Source organism: Rhinoraja longicauda, chromosome 35, assembly GCF_053455715.1.
Source record: "Rhinoraja longicauda isolate Sanriku21f chromosome 35, sRhiLon1.1, whole genome shotgun sequence".
In the NCBI taxonomy this organism is placed as follows: Eukaryota; Metazoa; Chordata; class Chondrichthyes; order Rajiformes; family Arhynchobatidae; genus Rhinoraja; species Rhinoraja longicauda.
The window spans coordinates 1,849,729-1,875,417 of NC_135987.1; the positions used below are offsets into that span (position 1 = coordinate 1,849,729).

Below are 25,689 nucleotides of genomic sequence, written 5' to 3' on the forward strand. Positions count from 1 at the left end.
CCCCGGAGGACTCACTACCCGCAGCGCCCCCATCCGCCCCGGAGGACTCACTACCCGCAGCGCCCCCACCCTCCCACAGCGCCCCCACCCGCCCACAGCGCCCCCACCCGCCCCGGAGGACTCACTACCCGCAGTTTCGAGCACCCGGGTTTCTAGCACCGTGAGGCAGCGGCTGCAATGTGTGGACCTCCCACCAGAGAGCCACTCCACGTTCATGCCCACTGATGAGAGGGCTCTCAATAGAACTACAGCCAAAATGGACTCGATAGCACGACAATTGTAGGCCCACCTTACTCACTATCGTCCCTTTGGTGCTAATGGAAGAAGTTTCATTGAAATCGGTGTTATATTTTTAAAAGTTATTCACATTTTAAAGTTTAAATCTATCTCCTAGGGAGGGAGAGGGAGTGAGGGGGAGGATAAGAGGGGTTGAGGGGGATGCAGTGGGGGGGGGGGGAATGGAGAGGGAGGGGGAAGAGGGGGAGAAAGAGAGGAGGGGGAGAAAGAGAGGAGGGGGAGAAAGAGAGGAGGGGGAGAAAGAGAGGAGGGGGAGAAAGAGAGGGTGCTGCACTAATGCAGGAAAGGTTTGGGCCCAACGGGTCCACTTGGTCTAGTTTGTTATAAAGGGGATTGTGAGAGAGGGGTAAAAAGGGATAATTGATTTAGACTAAGGATCCTGAGAAATAGCTGACTCGACAATACGATCCTGAGAAATAACTGACCAGACAGTGCTCGGCTAGAGAAAAAAACTGCAAGCACAAATGGTGACAGACCAAGGACAAGTGTTAGAAGATAATCAGAGAACTGGGAGGAAGGCCAAAATAATCATAGAGCTAGGAGAGAGGGAGGGCATGAACTACTCTGTACTGCGCTTGCCTAATGAAATAAATGAATATTACTGTATGATGTGGAAGGCAACAGGGGCGGTGACGGTGGATTGTGCACCTCAGGCCTCCGATTGGAAGGAGCCCGAAGGGGAGGAATTAAAGGTGTAACAATTGTAAAATGAAGTGAATAAAAAGAAGGGATTTTCCCGACCTCGGGGTGTCTCGACAGGGGAGACACCCAACTCTGCAGACTTGCAAATAAACTATACCTGTTTCTCTAGATTGTCTCGAGCATCGTGATTGTGAGCACTCACATTTGCATCTCACAGCTTGGGGGCTCATCCGGGATCGCCACTCCGGCCGGCTGACGGGAGTATACGGAAGAAGGAACGGTGCACCCCGCTGAGTTCAGCGGACTGAGACTCCTTGCTTGCGGTCAGCGGTTTGAGCGAGTGATACCTGGACCAGAGACTCGAGAAACAAGTGGGAGGAGCAGGAAATCGCGAGGAGCTTAATCGAGTGATTCTTGTGCACAGGACCCGGGTAAGAAAACTGACTATTAAGTACTACTCGGGCAATTACAGCTAAGATCGGAGGGGAATTCCGATCGGGAGGATAAAAGATCGGAGGGGAATTCCGATCGGGAGGATAAAAGATCGGAGGGGAATTCCGATCGGGAGAATGGGCAGTGAAAAGGGAAAGCCCAAAAGGGAGGGGAAGGGCGGTAAGCCCAACCCCCGCATTCCGCCTGATAGTCCGTTGGGGCGAATGCTGAGCCATTGGGGGCAGGGAAAAACCCAGGGATTGGAGAAGACAAAAATGATTCAACTCTGTTATTTTGAGTGGCAGAAATACCCGATCAAAGGGAGTTCAGTCTGGTGGTCACGACTGGGCTCCGATGAGGATTGGGTACGGCAGGCATTAAATGTGTTTGTTAATTCAAAAGCTTCCCCTAATCTGGAGGAAAGTTGTTATGCTTGTAAGGGGAAAGCGAAGAATAAATCCTGAAAGAATCGCAGGAATCACAGGCTTGCCGATGCCTCGGAATAAATATTAAAGGAATATAGTAGAACTATAGAAGATAGAAATAGCGTAATAGGTAGCACAGTGACTATAGAGACGTAACGGAGTGAGAACAAGGACTGCATTTAAACTGACTGACCAAGTGCACTAACATAACATAAGACGAATACAATGAATAAAATAACTACAGTTGAACTACTTAGGAAGTTCCCCGTATCCAAAGAGGATATTTAAAAAAACACTCTTGAGAAATGGGGGGGGAAAAAAGGACGAAAAAAATTGGTTACGAAATGGCCCACGGAATGATATAAATATGATATAAATTTTGATATAAATTTTGATATAAATTTTGATATAAATTTTGATATATTTATATTTTGATATAAACATGTGTGATGAAAGGGGAGTGTTAATTAAGAACTATAAGCCTAAGGATAAATCAGAAACCCGAGTAACGAAAAAGGAAAAAGAACTAGACGTACTTAAATTGTTTAGAATAGAAGAACGGCTGAGGAAAGCATAGCAGGAAAAGAATACCACCCCAAACAAGGGTGAAAGACCCCCAAAACAGCATGAAAGTCAGGAGCTTCAGGAGAAAAAATCAACTCTGTACCCCAGCCTATGGGACCCTGGGTATCCCCCTCCCTATTCCGGCCAGGACGGAACAAAGCAGTGCCCTTTGGTAAAAGGGAATAGTGGAGATAGAGGGAGAAGTCACAACTTGGAACGATGAGCAAGACATAAAGGAATATAGACAGAGAAGGGGGCAGCGAGAAAAGGAAAGGATGAAGCAAGAAGCACGGGAACTAGAAGCAGACATCAAAAGGCTGCAGGACCTCAGGGACCTCAAGGACAGAAAGATTTATGGGACCCATCAGGCAGCAAATGAGGAGTATGAGGGAGACAGCAACACAGAAACACAGGCGAGTAATCAGCAGGCATCAGAGAGAAGGCAAAACTGTGAGAATGAAGCAGAATTAGAAAGTGATGGGGAAAGAACAAGGGAGTGTAGAAGGGAAATAGAGGCATCCATAAAGCGCTTAGAGATAGAGATAAGGGAGATGGAAAAAGATATGGAAAGAAAAAAAAAGGAAAGCCAGGGGTACGCCCAGAGAAGAACGAGGTGGGAAAGTATACAGATAGAACCACAACAGGAGATGGTGAACGAGAGACGGGAGCTGAGGGGGAGAATGATGCCATTACTTTTGAAAAAGGCAGGACAAACCCAGTATATTCCTTGGGCGACCCGAGACCTAGAGGGGCTGAGAAACGCCTTGCCCAACATATGTTTGTAAATGCGGAAAATGGGATAGCCTCCGGGGTATTGACTCAAAGGAGGGGGGGAAACCGGCAGCCCGTGGCATTTTTATCAAAAATATTGGACCCAGTGTCACGAGGATGCCCTGTCTGTATACAGGCAGTGGCAGCCACAGCGGTCCTAGTAGAGGAGAGCAGGAAATTGACCTTCGGGGGGGTTTTGGTGGTCTCCACCCCACATACGGTGAGAACAATATTGGCTCAGAAATCCAACAGATGGTTAACGGACTCTAGAATTTTAAAATATGAAGCTATCCTGATGGAAAAGGACGATTTGACCATGATTACAGACAAAAATTTAAACCCATCTCAGTTTCTGTACCCGCCCGAAGAAAGAGAAAACGAGATGGGGAAGCCAGAACACTGCTGTAGTGATATAATAGATTTACAGACAAAACGTAGAGAAGACTTGGAAGAACAACCTCTGGCTGAGGACAGCCGGTGGTTTATAGACGGGTCCTCCAGATGTATAGATGGAAAAAGACATAGTGGATACGGTATAGTGAATGGGGAAACTATGGAGGAAATTGAAAGCGGCAGGCTGCCTGGTAGTTGGTCAGCCCAATCTTGTGAATTATACGCATTAATGAGAGCTTTGGAACTATTGGAGGGAAAGGAACAGTGTATACCGACTCAAAATACGCCTTTGGGGTAGTACACACCTTTGGGAAGATCTGGAAAGAGCGAGGAATGATAACAGCTCGGGGGGGAAAGAATTAGTGCATGAGCAATTGATAGGACAGACACTGGAGGCCTTGCAGAAACCAGAACGGGTAGCCATAGCACATGTGGCAGGGCATCAGAAGGGTAACACCCTGGAAGCCCGAGGAAATAGGGCAGCGGATGAGGTGGCAAAGAGAGCGGCCACAGATCAGACGGTAGAAATGATGTCACTTATACCTTTAAGGGAACCAGAGGAAAAGATACCTATCTTTGGTGAAAAAGAGCAGGAAAACATGAGAGAAATGGGAGCCTGGCGTACCCCAAATGGGAAATGGTGGACACCGGATGGAAAGCAGCTATTGAACAAAGAAATTATAAGGGAGTTATTAGGGAGGCTGCACGGGCAAAGCCATTGGGGAACCCAAGCCCTCTGTGATACCCTCCTCAGGACCTACGCTTGCCATGGGATGTATACCATGGCCAAACAAGTCATAGGGGGTTGTGTAATATGTCAGCGAATCAACAAGAAAATCATGAGAGCAGTCCCAGGAGGAGGGCAACCATTAGCAATAAGACCCTTCCAAAGAATACAGATAGACTTCACCGAGTTGCCCCAAATACAGAGATGGAAATACCTGTTAGTGGTAGTGGACCATTTCACTAGATGGGTAGAAGCATTCCCTACAGTAACTGCCACCTCACAGTCGGTAGCCAAGGTATTATTGGAGCAAATTATACCCAGATATGGGATTGTGGAAACAATAGACTCGGATAGAGGGACCCATTTTGCCTCCAAAACACATAAAATGATATGTGAAGCATTAGGAATTGAATGGAAATTGCGGCATCCCCAGAGTTCCGGAAAGGTGGAAAGAATGAATGGCACCTTGAAGACCCAAATCACCAAGTTAATAGAGGAAGCGTGACTCCCCTGGACTAAGTGCCTTCCGATAGCCTTGTTAAGAATCCGAACGGCACCTCGGAAAGACATAGGGGTATCACCATATGAGATGTTATTCGGGCTCCCGTACTTAGGAAAGATAGAAGGGGTCCCAACAATACCAGGGAACGACGTGTTCCTAAGAAACTATTTACTGGCAGTATCCCAATCTCTTGCAGAACTAAAAACTAAAGGATTACTGGCCCAGAGCCCGCCACTGGATTTTCCGATTCACTCAGTCAAGGCTGGAGACTGGGTACTAATAAAAACGTGGAAGGAAGAAAAGTTGCAACCTAGGTGGACTGGACCCTACCTTGTGTTATTAACCACCGAGACAGCAGTACGAACAAAAGAAAAAGGGTGGACACATGCAAGTCGATTTAAGGGTCCCGTGGAGGCCCCACCAGACAATATCAGCCCGTGGACGGCACGTGGAGGAAAGGAGCCATTGACTTTGGTATTCACCAAAACCCCGCACGGAAAATGAAGACTTCGTGCTGGTGGATCGGGTGCTGGGTGGTTACCAACTTGTGAGTAATGTAGCATGTATAAAAATCACTATACCACAGAATAGAAGGGCCACCACCATCCCATTTGATGTATGTGAAGGAAAATGGTGGTGTGGTTATAGAATGTATGTATGCACCCATCCCTGTAAAAATTGGCGCGAGGTATTCACTTCATCCAGAGAAGGGTGGCATAAGTCCACCTATCAAACTGATAGGTGGAGAGTATATCAAAACCCAAACAAGGGATTGCCAGGACGTGTATATGTAAGCATACAGAGGGTTCAAATAAATGAAAGTGGTAGGTATTGGATATGTGCAGATAGAACAGGGAAGGACGCATGCCTGAGGTTTGAAATAGAGGTAGAACGGGACGGATATATAGTAAAATATGAGGATAAGGGGGAAATGTTTCGGATAGATGACAGTCAGAGTAGGGATCCCTGGGCAACCCCAGCACCACCGGTAGTCAGCAATGTCACCACGGAATATGAGCCTAAGGATTTGAAGATACTGATAGTAACAGGAGAGATAGAATTAAGGCAATTGTATGAGGAGGGAATACCAACAGGGAAAAGGGAACCAACACCTGGCTTACCTGGATGATATACACGGCCAGAAGTATGTAACAAACCAATTGCTACGCCTGCGCCGGAGCTAAGCCTCAGCTGGTCCCAGTACCATTTCCCCTGAATTGGAGTAGGACACCTGGGGCTATGTCATGTATACTACAACTATTCACGAATCCCATACTACCAAAGAATGAGACCTGCCAGAGCTACCATTACCTATTCCCGGCTAGCAACAACAACACGAAGGGCCAAAGGAAAGACCCTCGACCTCCCCCATTCACCATTCCCCTCGGGGAGGAGGGATTTGAGTGCTATACAAGATATAACCCAGATGGACAGGAAATGGGGGAGGTGCTAAACTGCAATCAGACGTATAACATAACAGCTGAGGAACAGGGGTCACTGTTCAGTAGCTCCTGGCTGAGAAAGCAGATAGTCAGTAGAGCCGATGTCTAGTGGTGGTGTGGAGAGGATACCCTGTGGCCCCGGCTACCAGGGTCATGGACAGGAACCTGTACCCTTACACAACTAATGATGCCCTTCACCATAGCAGTAGAGCATGCGGTCAAAATCAATGAAGGAGGCCGACGACAAAGGAGAGAGGTGAGAGGATCATTCGACACACACATCTATATAGATGCAATAGGGGTGCCAAGAGGGGTACCCGATGAATTCAAAGCCAAAAACCAGATAGCTGCTGGCTTTGAGTCCATACTCTTCTGGTGGTCCACAATTAATAAAAATGTGGACTGGATCAACTACCTATACTACAATCAACAACGCTTTATAAATTACACTCGAGATGCGGTTGAAGGATTAGCGGAACAACTGACAGCTACCAGCCTAATGGCCTGGCAAAATCGCATGGCCTTGGACATGCTACTGGCTGAAAAAGGGGGGGTGTGCGTAATGTTTGGGGAACAATGTTGCACCTTCATCCCCAACAACACTGCTCCTGATGGGTCCGTGTCAAGGGCCCTAGCGAGTCTCACCTCCCTGTCTATCGAATTGGCCGAGAACTCAGGAGTAGACATCTCCTGGACCAAGTTTCTAGACTCCTGGTTTGGGAAATGGAAGCACATCTTTACATCAGCCCTAACATCAGTGATAGTTATGATGGGGTTGCTGTGTCTATTCGGATGTTGCATCATTCCCTGCATAGGGGGGTTGTCTCAGCGATTGATAGAGGCAGCTCTGACAAAGAACGACATCGCCATGATGGCTTTTAGAGCACAGCATGACCAGCAGGAGGAATATAGAGAGGCAAAGACTCTGCTGCTAGCACTAGAAAAGGAGGAAATAGTATAAATCAAAGTAGCGTGGCATAAGAAAAAGGGTGGATTGTGAGAGAGGGGTCAAAAGGGATAATTGATTTAGACTAAGGATCCTGAGAAATAGCTGACTCGACTCTGCTTGACTAAAAAAACGGATCCTGAGAAATAGCTGACTCGACAATACGACCCTGAGAAATAACTGACCAGACAGTGCTCGGCTAGAGAAAAAAACCACAAGAACAAATGGTGACAGACCAAGGACAAGTGTTAGAAGATAATCAGAGAACTGGGAGGATGGCCAAAATAATCAGAGAGCTAGGAGAGAGGGAGGGCATGAACTACTCTGTACTGCGCTTGCCTAATGAAATAAATGAATATTACTGTATGATGTGGAAGGCAACAGGGGCGGTGACGGTGGATTGTGCACCTCAGGCCTCCGATTGGAAGGAGCCCGAAGGGGAGGAATTAAAGGTGTAACAATTGTAAAATGAAGTGAATAAAAAGAAGGGATTTTCCCGACCTCGGGGTGTCTCGACAGGGGAGACACCCAACTCTGCAGACTTGCAAATAAACTATACTTGTTTCTCTAGATTGTCTCGAGCATCGTGATTGTGAGCACTCACATTTGCATCTCACAGGGATGCATGTATCAGATGAAACACCAGGTCGGTCTCTAGCAGCCTCTGCTTTTTATTGAGTTTGGGGCTTTGTGGCTTCCATGCTAATAAGGAGCTGGACCTGGTGTGTGGGAGCTCAGCACGGTAGTGCAGCAGTAGAGTTGCTGCCTTACTGGGTTTGTTCCTAACTACGGGTGCTGTCTGTATGGAGTTTGCACTTTCTCCCCGTGACCTGCGTGGGGTTTTTCTGGGATCTCTGGTTTCCTCTCATGCTCCAACGATGTACAGGTTTGTAGGTTCTTTAGCTTCTGTAAATTTCTCCTCGTGTGTAGGGAGTAGATGAGAAAGTGGGATAACATGGAACTAATGTGAACGGGTGATTAATGTTTGGCGTGGACTCTGTGGGCCGAAGAGCCTGTTTCCACATTATATCTCTCAACTAACTCGATGGCACTCTCACAAGTTGGCGACCAATTACCTACATTGAGTCCCTTATAATCCGGTCTGAATTTGCCTAAACAGGGTCAATAACAATTTCAATCCCTCAGATTAGTAAAATTGATCTGTGCATGTGTGTATAATATATGACTAAAGTACTAAATTGTGCTGACATTGCTTATTGTTATGTTCATGTTCTCGAAGCAGAATTAGGCCATACGGCCCATCAAGTCTACTCCGCCTTTCAATCATGGCTGATCTATCTAACCCCATTCTCCTGCCTTCTCCCCAGAACCTCTTGCACCCGTAGTAATCAATGTTCTTGGAATGTCACTCCTAGAAAACAACATTCAAATATCAGTCCAATGTGAAGCATATACCACTTTCTGGAATCCACATCACTCCAACGCACAGTTTAGTCTAGTTTAGAGATACAGTCCCTTCGGCCCACCGAGTCCTTGCCGACCAGTAAACCCTGTACACTAGCACTTTCCTACACACACACAATCACAATAATACTTTATTAGCCAAGTATGTTTTGCAACATACGAGAAACTTCATTTGCCATACAGTCATAACAAAAGCAACACAAAATATATTTTAACATAAACATCCTCCACAGTGACTCCTCCACATTCCTCACTGTGATGGAAGGCGAAAAAAAGTTCAATCTCTCCCTTCTTTGCCCTCCAGCGGTCGGGGGCCTCTAACCTTCCGTTGACGGGACGATCTTGACTCCCTTAGCTGGCGATCGGGCCTTCCTCATCGGGGCGATCAAGCTTCTGCATCGGGGGGGGGGGGGGGGGGGGGGAGCTCAGCCCCCACTTTGCGGCAAAAGTAAATACATGGCCAGGAATGTTCGGTCACATTTGATCCAGGGAGAGCTAGCTAACTGGATATAGAAGGAAGACACAAAATGCTGGAGTAACTCAACGGGACAGGCAGCATCTCTGGAGAGAAGGAATGGGTGACGATTCTGGTCGAGATCCTTCTTCAGACAGGATCTCGACCCAAAACATCACCCATTCCTTCTCTTCAGAAATTCTGCCTGTCCCGCGGAGTTACTCCAGCTTTTTATGACTATCTTCGAAGTATATAAAGTTATGAGAGATAGGGTAGACAGTCAGAACCTTTTCCCCACTATGGAGCATAGCTTTAAGGCGAGAGGGGCAAAGTTTAAAGATGTTTGGGGACAAGTTTTATGCAGGTGGGAGGGGGTGCCTGGAATGCTTTGCCAAGGGTAGTGGTGAAGGCAGATAGGTTAGTGATGTTTAAGAGTCTTTTGGATTGGCACATGGATATGAAGGGATATAGATTATGTGTAGGTAAGAGTTTGGCTTTGCATCATGTTCAGCACAGACATTGTGGGCCAAAGGGCCTGTTCCTGTGCTGTGCTGTTTGATGTTCTATGTGCATAACTACACATGAAAACACGGAAACTAAGAGCAGTGATTCTCTGATCCTGGCAGGGTATACTACATCATCAACCTCTCCATGTAATGAGTGAAGTGGCAAGGACTTTAGGGATTTATAAATCACTCATTGGAAAATAGTCTGAACTGTTTTTAATTGCAGCCTAAACAGTAATTTGAGCTTGGCAAGTTTCGTGTTCCAAAATAAAACACATTTTATATTTGTAGATTGATGTCCCTCAAACATTTTCTCTGGAACGTTAGAGGTTGAGGGGAGACTTGATAGAAGTATATTATGAGAGGCATTGATAGGGTAGACAGTCAGAAACAGGGTGGAAATGTCCATCCCTGGAGAGCATAGCTGTAAGGGGAGGAAAGCTTCATGGGGGTGGGTGGGCAAGTATTTCCACAGAGGATGGTGGGAGCCTGCAACATTGTGTCTGGGCTGGCGGTGCAGATATGATTGTGTTGTTAAAGAGGCCTTTAGACAGGCACACACAAGTGCAGGGAATAGAGGGATATGGATCATGTGCAGGAAGATGAGATCAGTTGGATGTGGCATCATGTTCGGCACAAACATTGTGGGCCCGTTCCTGTGCTGTGCTGTTCAATGTTCTAAATATTTAAAGATATTATGAATTCTTAATATTTTTACAATTTGTTCAATGTGAGGTTATTCCGTTTTCTATTCGTGTTTGGCAAAGTCTGGTGTTTTAATGCAAGTAATATTAATTCAGTAATAATGACAACACTAGCATATCCAATCTCACTTTATTACAAAATACCACCAATCACCAGGTGATCACCAACACCACCCTTAGCGATATGTTCACATATTTGTCACATGCCCACCTATAAAACCGTTTGTGACATTCATAAAGAAAGTGAATTAAATCGTCAATTCTCCACTCTTGACACAACATACTGGATTTTTTTTTTTAATCCATTTGGCCTTCAGAGGTGTGGAACAGTTATTTTATGGCTTTTAAGTTAGTTAAAACCAAATTATTCAAGCCCTAAGGATAACAGATTATAAATCCTTGAATGATATCACAGTTTGTATCTTAGCTTCATCTGCATGTTTCTGTGCTCTTTACAAAGTGTCAAATATGAATGGCAGGTTGAGTGTGAGAGAGCAGCCAGCCTGATCAGCTCATTGTAGTGGGAGACAATGGCTGCCAGCGATGCTCCTGCAGTGCGTCTGACACAGCCAGTGTTGGGACGAGGGGAGATCAGGCACCTTGGTCTCAGGGCAGTGGTGGGGGGCTTCACCTGAGTGGTGACTGTAACATCCCAGTCCATCCATTCTGTTTCAGCAGGCAGTTTGTGCAGAGACTAGAGCTGGTGATGGAATGGAAAACAGAATGATTACTCACAAGATAATTGTACTTGTGTTTGCACCATTCAACAATGAGACGGGCGTTCCCATTAATTAGTGACCCAGCAGAATGTGCTGCTCACACCCCCCTCTAATGTCTCTACACTAACATTAAACAGAGCAGAGTCCTCAGCCTTGCCAATCCGTGGCTCCAGATCCAGTGTGGGAGCCGGGGCACTGGACTGGAGCCACTCTCCACACACCCACTAAGCACGGGATGCTGCTTCCACTCGGCTGAGCTGCCCCCTCCAGCTTGACACACAGCCTGCCTCTCCACCATCCACTCCATCTGCACCACGCTGCCTTGGGGAAAGCTGCCTCACCCACACCCCACACACTCCACACATTCCTCACCCACCTCCCCAACTCACCCGCACGCAGTCTTACATCGACCTACAGGATGTAACTTCAAAAGTGTCTAGATTTAACTATCACCCTCATCATTTTAAAGATAAGCTTATTCCCTTCCCAAAGTACCGGGTCCATGTGCTGTCCTCTCTGAAGACTTTATAATCAGGAATAATTGCCGAGAGGGTTTGTGGTCAGGTCGGTCTTTGCTGCCTCATGGGGCCGTGACGGCTGGATCTCACCCTCTCTTCAACAGCTCCTATCACTTGGTATCATCGAGCCACAGAGCTGTAGAGAGCAAAAACAGACCCTTTGTCCCAACTTCTCCATGCCGACCAAGTTGGCATTCTGGGCTAGTCCCATTTGGCTGCATTTGGCTCAGTGTGCTCTCAACCCTTCCTATCCATGTATGTCTTTTTCATAAGGTCATAAGGAATAGGAGTAGAATTAGGCCATTTGGCCCATCAAGTCTACTTCCCCATTCAATCATGGCTGATCTATCTCTACCTCCAAACCCCAATCTTCTGCCTTCCCCCCATAACCTCTAACACATGGTACTAATCAAGAATCTATCTATCTCTGCCTTAAAATGATCCACTGACGGCCTCCACAGCTTTCTGTGGCAAAGAATTCCACAGATTCATCACCCTCTGACTAAATACATTTTTTCTCATCTCCTTCCGAAAAGAACGTCCTTTAATCTGAGGCTGTGTCCTCTGGTCCTAGACTCTCCCACTAGTGGAAACATCCTCTCCACGTCCACTCTATCCAGGCCTTTCACTATTCTGTAAGTTTCAATGTGGTCCCCCCTCAATCTTCTAAACTCCAGCGAGTACAGGCCCAGTGCCGACAAAAGCTCATCATAGGTTAACCCACTCATTCCTGGGATCATTCTTATAAACCTCCTCTGGACCCTCTCCATCGTCAGCACATCCTTCCTCAGAAATGGGGCCCAAAATTGCTCACAATATTACAAATGCGGCCTTACCAGCACTTTATAGAGCCTCTACATTACATCCCTGTTTTTGTATACAAGCCCTCTCGACAAAAATGCTAGCATTGAGTCTGCTTTCTTTACTACTGATTTGACTTGCAGATGAACTTTTGGGGAATCCTGCACCAGCACTCCCAAGTCCCTTTGCGCCTCCGATTTCTGGATTTGTGTTGCTCAAGATGATGCAAATACATCAGCAAAGGCCTTCACAATGACTTCCTCAGCTTCCCACGGGGTCCAATGATGCACTTGATCCGACCCTGGGACCAGTGGAGAGAATGACAGCTCCCCTGTTATTTCATTGGTACCATGCACGCGGTGAATGATGAACATTATAGTTGGCATATCTCACCCATCCACTTCTTAACTCTTGCATGCCTCCTTACCCGAAATGTGTGTGTGGTTTTTGGCCGGGTAAAGTATTTGTTACTAAAGAATCTGTCCTTTGGAGGTAGAGGGCTTGCTTCATCTCTAACTGCATTCTCAATTCGGTTTGAATGTATTTGGATTTTCTATTGGAAAAAATACAATAATTAATTGCCTATTATTGTCAGTATTCCCCATCCTGCTGACTGTGACCAGGTCCCATGAATTACTTGTATCTCTCTCACAATCTTTTGCATTAAGCCTTTCATTCTTCCTGAATGCCACAGGTCTACATTTGCAATACCTCACATCATTCCAGCTCCCGAAAATACCACTCCTGATAATCATTATGTACGAAGTATTCTCTAATTTGTTTTAGTTTTAGTTTTAGAGATACAGTGTGGAAATAGGCCCACCGGCCCACCGAGTCCGCACCGTCCAACAATCCCGGCACACTAACACTAGAGACAATTTACAATCTTTACCAAAGCCAATCAGCCCACAAACCTGCACGTCTTTGGAGTGTGGGAGGAAACCGGAGCACCCGGAGAAAACCCACGCGGTCACAGGGAGAACAGACAAACTCCGTACAGACAGCACCCGTAGTCAGGATGGAACCCGGGTCTCTGGCGCTGTGAGGCAGCAACTCTACCGCTGCGCCACCGTGCTGCCCTCTTCTCTAATCTCTCACCTAATCTACTTGAATCGACTGTCAGTCTGTGATGATTTAGCCCAGTAATGTCAAAACATCTCATTTCATCTTCAGATGTTGCATGACCTGTTGAGTTCCTCCGGCACTTTGTATTCTCGTTTAAATCCTTGTCCCGTAGTCATTGTCCTTCACTGGGGAAATAAGACAAAACTGCTCATCGTAGGTAGAGACAAAATGCTGGAGTAAACTCAATGGGACAGGCAGCATATCTGGAGAGAAGGTATGGGTGACATTTCGGGTCAGGACCCTTCTTCAGACTGCTCATCCTACCCAAATATAATATCCCAGGTGTCCTGTGTTCCAAAGAAAATTACCCTTGCTGACAACCTGGAAACATTCACATTCATCTTCACTTCGAAGGTATTTATTCACAAAATGCTGGAGTAACTCAGTAGGTCAGGCAGCATCTCGGGAGAGGAGGAATGGGTGACGTTTCGGGTGGAGACCCTTCTTCAGACTGATCATCTTGTATACACTGGAATTTAGAAGGATGAGGGGGATCTTATTGAAACATATAAGATAATTAGGGGATTGGACACATTAGAGGCAGGAAACATGTTCCCAATGTTGGGGGAGTCCAGAACAAGGGGCCACAGTTTAAGAATAAGGGGTAGGCCATTTAGAACGGAGATGAGGAAGAATTTTTTCAGTCAGAGAGTGGTGAAGGTGTGGAATTCTCTGCCTCAGAAGGCAGTGGAGGCCAGTTCGTTGGATGCTTTCAAAAGAGAGCTGGATAGAGCTCTTAAGGATAGCGGAGTGAGGGGGTATGGGGAGAAGGCAGGAACGGGGTACTGATTGAGAGTGATCAGCCATGATCGCATTGAATGGCGGTGCTGGCTCGAAGGGCTGAATGGCCTACTCCTGCACCTATTGTCTATTGTCTATTGTCTATTGGCAGTCTCGCTCTCTCTCGCGGCACCAATTTTCAAACCAATCTGCCACTTTCCCTTGGATTCCATAGGCTCTTACTTTCTCCACAATCTTATACTTGGGATTTTGTCAAATGTTTTGTTAAAATCAAGAATGGTGGCACGGTGGTGAAACTACCTGATTGGTAACCCAGAAAGCAGTAAATAATCCAGAGGCACAATTTGCAAGTTTCACCGCAGGAGTTGAGAACTTACATTAAAGTCATTTATTAAATCTGGAATTTAGTTTCACAAGCATGTCCTTCCGATCAGTGTGAAAACCCATGCTGCAGAGGGTCCCGGGTAACATTTTACCATTCTGAAAGAGCAGTCCTTTTCCAGTGAGCTGCTATCTATAGAAACAAGGAACTGCAGATGCTGGTTTACACAAAAGGACACAAAGTGCTGGAGTAACTCAATGGGTCAGGCAGCATCTCTGGAGAACATGGATAGGTGACGTTATGGGTGTGAAGAAGGGTCCCGACCCAAAATGTCACCTAGCCATACTTTCCAGAGATGCTGCTGAGTTACTCCCATGCTGTGTCCAGCTGCAATCTATCCCCAGTTGACAGAGACAGAGCTCAGGTTGGATCAGTGTGGGACTCCACATAGACACAAAGACTTTGGATGGCTTCCAGCCATTGCTCCATGGTCTCTGCCATGGCACCACCCAGGTGCTGAAGCTGGCATCGTGTTTAGTTGCTTCTCCTGTGGGAAAACGATTCACCATCTCTCCCGTCTAGGCCCCTCATTAGATCACCCCCCAGCCTTTACTCCAGGGTAAACAAGCCCAGCTGATCCAATCCCACCGCATTAATACAGTCCTCCACTCCAGGCACCATGCTGGTGCGGGTTCTCAACCTGAAACCCAGAGATGCTGCCTGTGCCGTTGAGTTACTCCAGCTTTTTGTGTCTGTCATGCTGATGTCTGTCATATTTCCCACACTCTCGCTCGTACAATCACAATGTCAATAGAAGGGGTGGCATGGCGACGCAGCGGTAGAGTTGCCGTCTCAGCACCAGAGACCCGCGGTAAATCATAACTACACGTGCTGACTGTATGGAGTTTGTACGTTCTCTCTGTGACCTGCGTGGGTTTTTTCTGAGATCTTTGGTTTCCTCCCACACTCCAAAGACGTACAGGTATGTAGGTTAATTGGCTTTGGTATAAATGTAGTCCCTAGTGTAGGATAGTGTTAACATGTGAGGATCACTGGTCAATGCAGACTCGGTGGGCCGAAAGGCCTGTTTCTGCGCTGTAACTCTAAACTAAAGTGAACTAAACTGAGAAACAGGCATGATAATCTCAACTTTTCATTGGAAAGTGCATAACTGCATCATATTATCAATCGCAACAAGCAGACAGTTCAGATGATCAACTGCTTGGTGGCTGTAGGTTTAGAAGAAGTAAGTGTATGGTTATAGTAGATTGGGGTTACCTGTATGTGTTATGCTCATTAACATCAGCCATCCATTTGCACTAATCCAACACGAATCCCAGGTTTCATTCACCTCACATTTTCACAAACATTCCCCACATTCTGTCACTCATGCACATACTGGGAGAAATGTATAGGCCACCTGGAGGAAACCCACGCCATCACAGTGAGAACATGCAAACTCCACACAGACAGCAGCTGAGGTCAAGATTGAACTTGGGTCTCTCAAGCTGCCACACTGTAGTGCACAGACTCTGTCCCAGCACGGGAAATAGGTTCAAATTCTAGTTTCAGATTATTCAGGGCAATGCAAAGTTTCACATTATCAAGAGGTGAGGACTTCATAGTTATAGATCACAGTGAGCACACGAGCAGAGAACGGAGGGCGGGGGGGGGGCAGCGGGGGTCTGCTTGCAGCTTGCAGCGGCAGGCTAAAGATACCACTGTGGTGACTAGTGTACTGCGTAGGCAAGGTCTGCTGTACGATTTCACCGGGTTGTACACAAACAAAGCATCTCACTGAACCCAGATACATGGGACAATAAAGTATCATTGATATGCATGATTCACACTAAGCACATGTGCATTGCATGATTCACACATAGCACATGTGTGTCTATGTGTGATTCGCAGTGAGCACATGTGTATGATGTATGATTGTCACTGGTTTGAATGACATAGCTAGCTGCCGTGCCTCAGCAGTAGCAGTGCTGGCTCTGTTGGTTGTATACTGCAAGTACCTGTAGAGGTTCTGGTGATGCTGCAGCTGCGTGCGTATCCGAGCTGCCGATCGGTGGCAGCAGGGTGTTGTGTCTGAGAGACCACGTGGAGGCAGACAGGCAATCCCTGGCACTCTGCCTATGTCCAAAGAAAGAAGACATTAACGTTGATTCCTTGAGTTTGTTATTTGCTAATTCTGCTGGCTGAGTTCAGCACATTTCTGGACCAGCCCAGCACCACATTCAGTGGGAATGTCCTGGGAGCCTCGTGGGCCCGATCCACCCGCCGAACAACTGCGCCATCGACCGCAACGCGCCCTGGTAGTACCGACTCACTGGACAAGCTGGGCGGCAAGGCCCGTCGGGGAGGAAGGAGTGGCGGCGGTGGCAGCGAACGCCTCTGTGGGAGCGTGAGCCTCGACAGTGGGGTGGGCTCGCCATCGACCCGCGATCAACAGTCGATGAGCGTGAGGGGGGGAGGGAAAACATGGGGACCCAGCGTGGGGGGACCATGGGGGAAGGTGGGAGAACAAAGGGGAACCAGGTGTGGGTAAGGGTAAGGGGGGCGGGGACTCAAGTTTAGAATCCTCTGCCCAGGGGATAAGTCTGTGTTTGTTTGTTCATGTATTGCGGTGAAGGCTCTGTGCACACGGCAGCCAGACAATAGTCACTTGTCTTTTTCCTTTTGTTTTCACTTTTAATTTCACGTTTATCGAGAACCTTTGTGAACTGGCGACAGACCAATTTCTCTCTGGGGATGAATAAAGTTTTACCGTTTCGTATCGCACCATGGTCCCCAGGAAGAGTGGAGCAGCTTAGTTTAGGTATACAGTGCAGAAACAGGCTCTTCGGCCCACCGAGTCCACACCGACCAGCGATCCCCGCACAGTAGCACTATCCTACACACACTAGGGACAATTTACAATTTTACCAAAGCCAATTTATCGACAAACCTGTACGTCTTAGGAGTGTGGGAGGAAACCAGAGCACCAGGAGAAAACCCACGCAGGTCACGGGTAGAACGCACAAACTACGTACAGACAGCACCCGTGGTCACGATGGAACCCGGTCCCTGGTGCTGTGAGGCAGCAACTCTACCGCTGCGTCACCGCGACGCTCTGAAATGTTTGGCACCTGGTTTCAGCAGCCACCATGACCCAGTTAGGTAATGAGGTGAACTGAAGCTGCCTTCAACCAGCCCCAATGTCATTTTTTGAGTAAAAGATTAACTACAGTAAAGGTTGAAATGCATGAATTACAGATTGTTTCAGTAAAGTACCACCCAGCGTTTAAAAGTTAGTTCAGGCGACACAATGACAGATAGTAGAGCTGCATAGACCCAGCTTCACAGCTTCATAGACGCAGGTTCAGTGCTGACCTCCAGGGCTACCTGTGTGGTGTTTGCATGTTCCTCCTGCGACCGTATCGGTTTCCTCCAAGTGTTTCACATATTCCCCACATTGTAAAGACATGCAGTTGCTCGGCCTCTCGGGCTCTGTAGGTTGCCCCAAGTGTGCAAGAGAGCGCTGGTATATGGGGAGAGGTGCCCCGAGTGTGCACGTGCCGAGTGTGCAAGAGAGCGCTGGTATATGGGGAGAGGTGCCCCGAGTGTGCACGTGCCGAGTGTGCAAGAGAGCGCTGGTATTTGGGGAGAGGTGCCCCGAGTGTGCACGTGCCGAGTGTGCAAGTTAGCACTGGTATTTGGGGAGAGTTGCCCCGAGTGTGCACGTGCCGAGTGTGCAAGTGAGCGCTGGGATATGGGGAGAGTTGGTTGGAAGTTGGGAGAATAAAGTGAGAACAATGTAGGATCAGTAGTAAACAGATGCTTGATGATCAGTGCGGACTCAGTGGGCCAAAGAGCCCCTATCCATTACATTAAAGCAGCATATCTTTGGGAAAACGCTGAACGATTACACCTAAAACCCAATATGCAAGCCATATGTAATCCATATTGTGAGAACATTTGCTTTATTGTAAGGGCAATTGCCTCAAATTTACTCGAATGAGGAACTGAGGAAATTAAACATTAAGACACAAACAGAATAATTTTGATGAAAAACTTGGGCCAAATTGTTACATCACATCATGATCTACTGCGAGCTGTTTTCCAAAACAATGCCTAACATCATTTGAATCGCTATTTTAGCACCCAGAAAATGACTCGGTGCCTGCCGGTCATGGGTTCAGTGCTCCACAGCATGGAGACTGGCATTTTAGCCCAACTTGTTCATGCTGACCAAGATACTTCATCTGAGCTCGGCCCTTTTGCTGTGTTTGACCAGGATGCTGATCAATGCTAATTCTATTTACCTGCATTAGGTCCATGTCCCTCTGCACCTTTCGTATCTGAGACCCTGTCCAATGCCATTTAAACCTTGTGCTGCCACCACGTCCTTCCACATAAGACAATATTGGCAATCAGAAGCTATGAGATGCCCAAGATTATGCCTCATGATTTTACACACCTCTATAAGATTAACCCTCAGCCTCCTGCATTCCAACAAAAAAGCTGCTAACCTGCCCAACCTCTACCTGTGGGCTCAGGCCCTCAAGTCCCTCAATATCCTCGTACATCTTCCCTGCACTCTTTCCAGCTTTTCAGCTGAATGGCATCCTTCATATGACAGGGTGATGAAATCTGAACCCAATACTCCAAACTGGAAAGAGAATGTACAGAGAAACGGTGGAAAAGTACGGAGCATTGAAATAATTGGTAGAAATTGAGGTATTGAGAATTTGAAAGAAAATATGCCAAGATCTTTGGTGTAGCAGCTCCACCAAATCTGAGCCAACAGTTTTGGAAGTTGCTGGACAGTATTTGTCACTAATAATTTCATTGCTCCATTCTATTTCATCCCAGTTCAGGGGCAGCACGGTGGCGCAGCGGTAGAGTTGCTGCCTGACAGCGCCAAGACCCGGATTCGATCCTGACTACAGATGCTGTCTGTGTGGAGTTTGTACGCTCTCCCTGCGACAGCGTGCGTTTTCTCCGGGCGCTCCGGTTTCTTCCCACATTCCAAAGACGTACAGATTTGTAGGTTAATTGGTAAAAATTGGTCAGCACGGACTCGGTGGGCTGAAGGGCCTGATTCCACGCTGTACCTCTAAACAGCTAAATATTCCAGTTTGTATCAGGTGTATATGACAAATGTCCTCTCTTGACTCTATAGATGTTAATTATTTCACAAAATGCTGGAGTAACTCAGCAGGTCAGGCAGCATCTCAGGAGAGAAGGAATGGGTGACTTTTTGGGTCGAGACCCTTCTTCAGACTGATGTCAGGGGGGTGGGACAAAGGAAGGATAAAGGTGGAGGCAGGAAGATAGAGGGAGAACTGGGAAGGGGGAGGGGAATAGAGGGACCGAGGAACTATCTAGAGTTGGAGAAGTCAATGTTCATACCTCTGGGCTGCAAGCTGCCCAAGCAAAATATGAGGTGCTGTTCCTCCAGTTTCCTGTGGGCCTCACTATGGTACTGGCCCTGTCCCTCTGTCTCTGTCCCTCTCTTCCCCTCCCATTTCCCAGATCTCCCTCTATCTTCCTGTCTCCACCTATATCCTTCCTTTGTCCTGCCCCCCTGACATCAGTCTGAAGAAAGGTCTCGACCTGAAACGTCACCCATTCCTTCTCTCCTGAGATGCTGCCTGACCTGCTGAGTTACTCCAGCATTTTGTGAAATAAACACCTTTGATTTGTACCAGCATCTGTAGTTCTTTTCTTCCACTATAGATGTTAATGCTTGACGGTTTCACGTGTTATACGTACAGCCTTACTCCGTGCACCACTTCATTGCTAGATCCAGCTGGAGTTCGGGAGCGTGATAGACTGCAACGTATTGGGTGCAGTATCCGGGGGTTATTGCGTCTCTGTGCAGAATGGGGTGTCTCTGGGCGGATGAATGTCTCTGGGCGGAACACAGAACAACTGCCATGTTCCCGCGGGTGGCTGGAAGGAAATCGGTTCGCAGAGTTGTTGCTTGAATAGGGTCTCAGGACAGGCCTCTCAACTGGATCCCTACAATCAAGGTCATGACAAAAGACATCAATAACACATCTATCAGACATCTCCTCCACACATTCAACCCAAATTTCCCCTGGTCTCTCACTGACAGCAAAGCTAAACCAGATATTCTTTTATATTGCAGAGGAGGGAACAGCAGATGCTGGTTTAAACCGGATAGACACAAAATGCTGGAGTAACTCAGCGGGACAGACAGTATCTCTGGAGAAAAGGAATAGGTGATGTTTCGGGTCGAGTCCTTTCAGACAGAGTCATTTCTATTATTCAGAGAAAGGGTTCAGAGCGGGTATTGCCAGGACTCGAGGGCCTGGGCAATAGGGAGAGGTTGAGAAGGCTAGGACTCTATGCCTTGGAGCGCTGGGGCATGAGGCGTGATCTTATAGAGGTGTACAAAATCATGAGAGGAATAGATCGGCTAAATGCCCAATTGAGGAATCGAGAACTAGAGGACAGGTCTAATTTGAGGTGGGAAAGATTTAATAGGAACCTGAGCGGTAACTTTTTTTACACAAAAGGTGGTGAATGTGTGGAGCGAGCTGCCAGAGGAGGTAGTTGAGGCAGTTACTATCGTAGAGTTTAGGAAACATTTAGACAGGCACATGAATAGGTTTGGAGGAACATGGGCCAAACGCAGGCAGGTGGGACTAATGTAGCTGGGACATGTTGGTTGGTGTGGGCAAGTTGTGTCGAAGGGCCTGTTTCCACACGGTATGATTCTATTTATGGATGGGATTTTGACGGAGGGGAATGCCAGCTTTAACTGCTGCCTCGTGATTGTCCATGCACTGAGCAGCTTGCTGGGACAGTCATACAGGAGGCCAACACATGGAAGTCACACGGAGGCCAGATTAGATACAGACAGTGGAATTCATTGCCAGAGGATATGAATGAAGCAGGTGGACCTTTATAATGCTCTGTTAGCTTCTTGATCAGCTTTACTGATTTTAACATTTTCTGACCTAGTTTATTTATTGACTTTTAATCCTCCAGTTGCTGTGATGGAAATAGTTTAAACACCTGTCTGCAGATCAAGGTTGGCACGGTGGCACAGCTGGTGAAGCAGCTGTTCCAGAGCGTCACAATGCCGGGCTCAATCCTGACCTCGGTTGCTGTCTGTGTGGAGTTTGCATTTTTGCCCTTTAACTGTGTGTGTTTCCTCCGGGTGCTCCGGTTTCCTCCCACATCCCAGAGATGTGTTGGTTGTAGGTTAATTGGCCCTCTGTCAATTGCCCCTGGCCTGTAGTGAGTGGGTGTGGAAGAAGGATATGTACATGGGTGACCGATGGTCGGCACCGACAGTGGAATGCCCGGCCACTTTCATGGGAGATCCTGGCGGGCGCTGTTCAGCCGTGCTGGACCGGGAGAGTGAGAGATGTGGGAGAGAGTGGAGGGACGTGGGAGAGAGTGGAGGGACGTGGGAGAGTGGAGGGACGTGGGAGAGTGGAGGGACGTGGGAGAGTGGAGGGATGTGGGAGAGAGTGGAGGGACGTGGGAGAGTGGAGGGACGTGGGAGAGAGTGGAGGGACGTGGGAGAGTGGAGGGACGTGGGAGAGAGTGGAGGGACGTGGGAGAGTGGAGGGATGTGGGAGAGAGTGGAGGGACGTGGGAGAGAGTGGAGGGACGTGGGAGAGAGTGGAGGGAGAGAGTGGGAGAGAGTGGAGGGACGTGGGAGAGAGTGGAGGGACGTGGGAGAGAGTGGAGGGACGTGGGAGAGAGTGGAGGGAGAGAGTGGAGGGAGAGAGTGGAGGGAGAGAGTGGAGGGACATGGGAGAGAGTGGAGGGAGAGAGTGGGAGAGAGTGGAGGGATGTGGGAGAGAGTGGAGGGACGTGGGAGAGTGGAGGGACGTGGGAGAGAGTGGAGGGACGTGGGAGAGAGTGGAGGGACGTGGGAGAGAGTGGAGGGACGTGGGAGAGTGTGGAGGGACGTGGGAGAGTGGAGGGACGTGGGAGAGAGAGAGACGTGGGAGAGTGGAGGGACGTGGGAGAGAGTAGAGGGACGTGGGAGAGTGGAGGGACGTGGGAGAGTGGAGGGACGTGGGAGAGAGTGGAGGGAGAGAGTGGAGGGACATGGGAGAGAGTGAGACGTGGGAGAGAGTGGAGGGATGTGGGAGAGAGAGAGACATGGGAGAGAGTGGAGGGACGTGGGAGAGAGTGGGGAGACGTGGGAGAGAGTGGAGGGATGTGGGAGAGAGTGGAGGGATGTGGGAGAGTGGAGGGACGTGGGAGAGAGTGGAGGGAGAGAGTGGAGGGACGTGGGAGAGAGAGAGACGTGGGAGAGAGTGGAGGGACGTGGGAGAGAGTGGGGAGACGTGGGAGAGAGTGGAGGGAGAGAGTGGAGGGACGTGGGAGAGAATGGAGGGACGTGGGAGAGAGTGGAGGGACGTGGGAGGGAGTGGAGGGACGTGGGAGAGTGGAGGGACGTGGGAGAGAGTGGAGGGAGAGAGTGGAGGGACATGGGAGAGAGTGGAGGGACGTGGGAGAGTGGAGGGACGTGGGAGAGAGTGGAGGGACGTGGGAGAGTGGAGGGAGAGAGTGGGAGAGAGTGGAGGGACGTGGGAAAGAGTGGAGGGACGTGGGAGAGAGTGGGGGACGTGGGAGAGTGGAGGGAGAGAGTGGGAGAGAGTGGAGGGACGTGGGAAAGAGTGGAGGGACGTGGGAGAGAGTGGGGGGACGTGGGAGAGAGTGGAGGGAGAGAGTGGGAGAGTGGAGGGCCGTGGGAGAGAGTGGAGGGACATGGGAGGGAGTGAGAGACGTGGGAGAGAGTGGAGGGATGTGGGAGAGTGGAGGGACGTGGGAGAGAGTGGGAGAGCGTGGAGGGACGTGGGAAAGAGTGAGGGACGTGGGAGAGTGGAGGGAGAGAGTGGGAGAGAGTGGAGGGACGTGGGAGAGTGGAGGGAGAGAGTGGGAGAGTGGAGGGACGTGGGAGAGAGTGGGGGGACGTGGGAGAGTGGAGGGAGAGAGTGGGAGAGTGGAGGGACGTGGGAGAGAGTGGAGGGACGTGGGAGAGTGGAGGGACGTGGGAGAGTGGAGGGACGTGGGAGAGAGAGAGACGTGGGAGAGAGTGGAGGGACGTGGGAGAGAGTGGAGGGACGTGGGAGAGTGGTGGGACGTGGGAGAGTGGAGGGACGTGGGAGAGTGGAGGGACGTGGGAGAGAGTGGGGGGACGTGGGAGAGTGGAGGGACGTGGGAGAGTGGAGGGACGTGGGAGAGTGGAGGGACGTGGGAGAGTGGAGGGAGAGAGTGGGAGAGTGGAGGGATGTGGGAGAGAGTGGAGGGACGTGGGAGAGTGGAGGGACGTGGGAGAGTGGAGGGAGGGAGTGGGAGAGTGGAGGGAGAGAGTGGGAGAGAGTGGAGGGACGTGGGAACGTGGGAGAGCCATCACCTGTGTGAGTGCCGGGGGTCGGTGGAGGACACGCCACTGAGAACTAAGAGGGACTGGGGGGGGGGGGGGGGGGGGGGAGGGGGAGAAGGAAGATGGACTACATTGCATACTTTTGTACGTTTGTCAGCACCCTTTACATACTGTATGCAAACAAAGAATCTCTGCACCAAGTGACAATAAACTATCATTAATCAATGCTGTCAATCGATCAACAGCTCCGACCATTCAGCTGCGGTTTGTCAACCAGTGGCTTGTTTCAGGGTGAAACACAACGGGGTTGTGGGGAGACCAGCGTAGCTTCAGGCCGTTGCCAGGGAGATGGGGAACAGTGGCTGGGGAAAGAGTTTGTTGTGCAGACCATAGGACATGGCAGCAGAAGGGTCTCGACCCGAATCAACACCCATTCCTTCTCTCCAGAGATGCTGCCTGTCCCGCTGAGAGAGCGGACCAGCATTTTGTGTCTATCCAAAGTAAATGGCTCTGACTTCTCTGTATTTTCCACAAAACATTCCTGCTCAGTCAATATAAAATGTTGCCAGAACAAGGAGAACCAAGTGGTAGTAAGGGATGCTGAGGAGACAACATTTATGTCATCATTTTACAAATGTGATAATGAGTTTGGGAATACTCTTGCAGATTGTTGACATATTAAGGTGCATGGATTGAAGGGTCAATATTGAGGGAGTTGGAAGAAAGGTTGTGGAAAAGGAAAGCTGTGGAAGCTTTGGTGAGGGTGCAGGGGAGATTGACCAGACTACTGGATTAGAGGGTTTTAGGGTGGAGCACTACAACGGTAGTGTTACTGCCTTAGAGCTCCAGAGACTCCGGTTCGATCCTGACCACGGGTGCTGTCTGTCTGGAGTTTGTACGTTCTCTCTGTGACCATGTGGGTTTTCTCCGGGTGCTCTGGTTTCCTCCCATACTCTACCGACGTGCAGGTTTGTAGGTTAATTGGCTTTGGTAACATTGTAAATTGTTCCTAGTGTGAAGGACAGTGCTAGTGTGCGGGGATCGCTGGTTTCTGTGGGTCAAAGGGCCAGTTTCCACACTGTATCTCTAAAGTCTAAAGCCTCGTGGAGAGGTTGGATAGACGGATAATTTTCACTGGAACGTCAGAGATTGAAGGGAGACCTGATAGAAGTGTCTAAACTTATGAGAGGCATAGAAAAGGTAGACAGTCAGAGCCTTTCTCCCCCAGGGTGGAAATGTCCAACACCAGACGGCACAGCTAAGAGGCGAGAGGGGAAAGGTTCCATGGAGAAGCGCAGCAGTTTTTACTGAGAGGGTAGTGGGGGCCAGGAACGTATTGCCAATCCTGCATGGTGGTATGGTGGAGGCAGTTACGATAGTGGCATTTAAGAGGCTTTTGGATAGGCACACCGAAATGCAAGGAAGAGAAGGATGTGGATCATGGGCAGGCAGATGAGATCAGTGCAGCTAGCACAAATGTTGTGGGCTGAAGGGCCTGTTCCTGTGCCGTTCTATGTTCTAAAAGCATTTGGTGATTCTTTGGTTCTGAATTATTGCAATCATGGAAACATGAGTGAGTGAAGGGAAGAAGTGGCAGCTTAATATAGATGTTTCAGGCATGATGGGAGGATGCAAGGAGGAAGAGTCATACTGCTGTTTAGGGAGAGCAATGCAGCAGTATGTAGAGAGAAGATAGACACAAGATGCTGGAGTAACTCAGTGGGACAGGCAGCATCTCTGAAGAGGAGGAATGGGTGACGTTTTGGGTCTCGACCCTTCTGCAGACCTTCTGAAAAAGGGTCTCGACCCGAAATGTCACCCATTCCTTCTCTCCAGAGATACTGCCTGTCCTGCTGAGATATTCCA

At 48.7% G+C, this 25,689-nt stretch overlaps 1 protein-coding gene and 1 long non-coding RNA gene across 4 annotated transcripts in view; one reads left to right on the forward strand and one right to left on the reverse strand.

Moving 5' to 3' along the window:
• The first annotated feature begins 219 nt into the window (after positions 1 to 219).
• Positions 220 to 7,676, forward strand: LOC144610067 (uncharacterized). Its single transcript, XR_013549392.1, has 3 exons — positions 220 to 279; positions 1,109 to 1,370; positions 4,950 to 7,676. It is a non-coding gene; the product is annotated as an uncharacterized LOC144610067 (long non-coding RNA).
• A 2,683-nt stretch (positions 7,677 to 10,359) lies between these two features.
• fam149b1 (family with sequence similarity 149 member B1) overlaps positions 10,360 to 25,689 on the reverse strand; it is a 73,995-nt gene continuing 58,665 nt past the window's right edge. For all 3 annotated transcript variants that reach the window (XM_078428371.1, XM_078428370.1, XM_078428373.1), the window contains 4 exons: positions 20,217 to 20,465; positions 16,475 to 16,592; positions 12,696 to 12,821; positions 10,360 to 10,930 (listed from right to left, as the gene is read on the reverse strand). In XM_078428371.1, the coding sequence (XP_078284497.1) occupies positions 10,925 to 10,930; positions 12,696 to 12,821; positions 16,475 to 16,592; positions 20,217 to 20,465 (499 nt within the window). In that variant the 3' untranslated portion in view covers positions 10,360 to 10,924. The remainder of the gene's footprint in view (positions 10,931 to 12,695; positions 12,822 to 16,474; positions 16,593 to 20,216; positions 20,466 to 25,689) is intronic.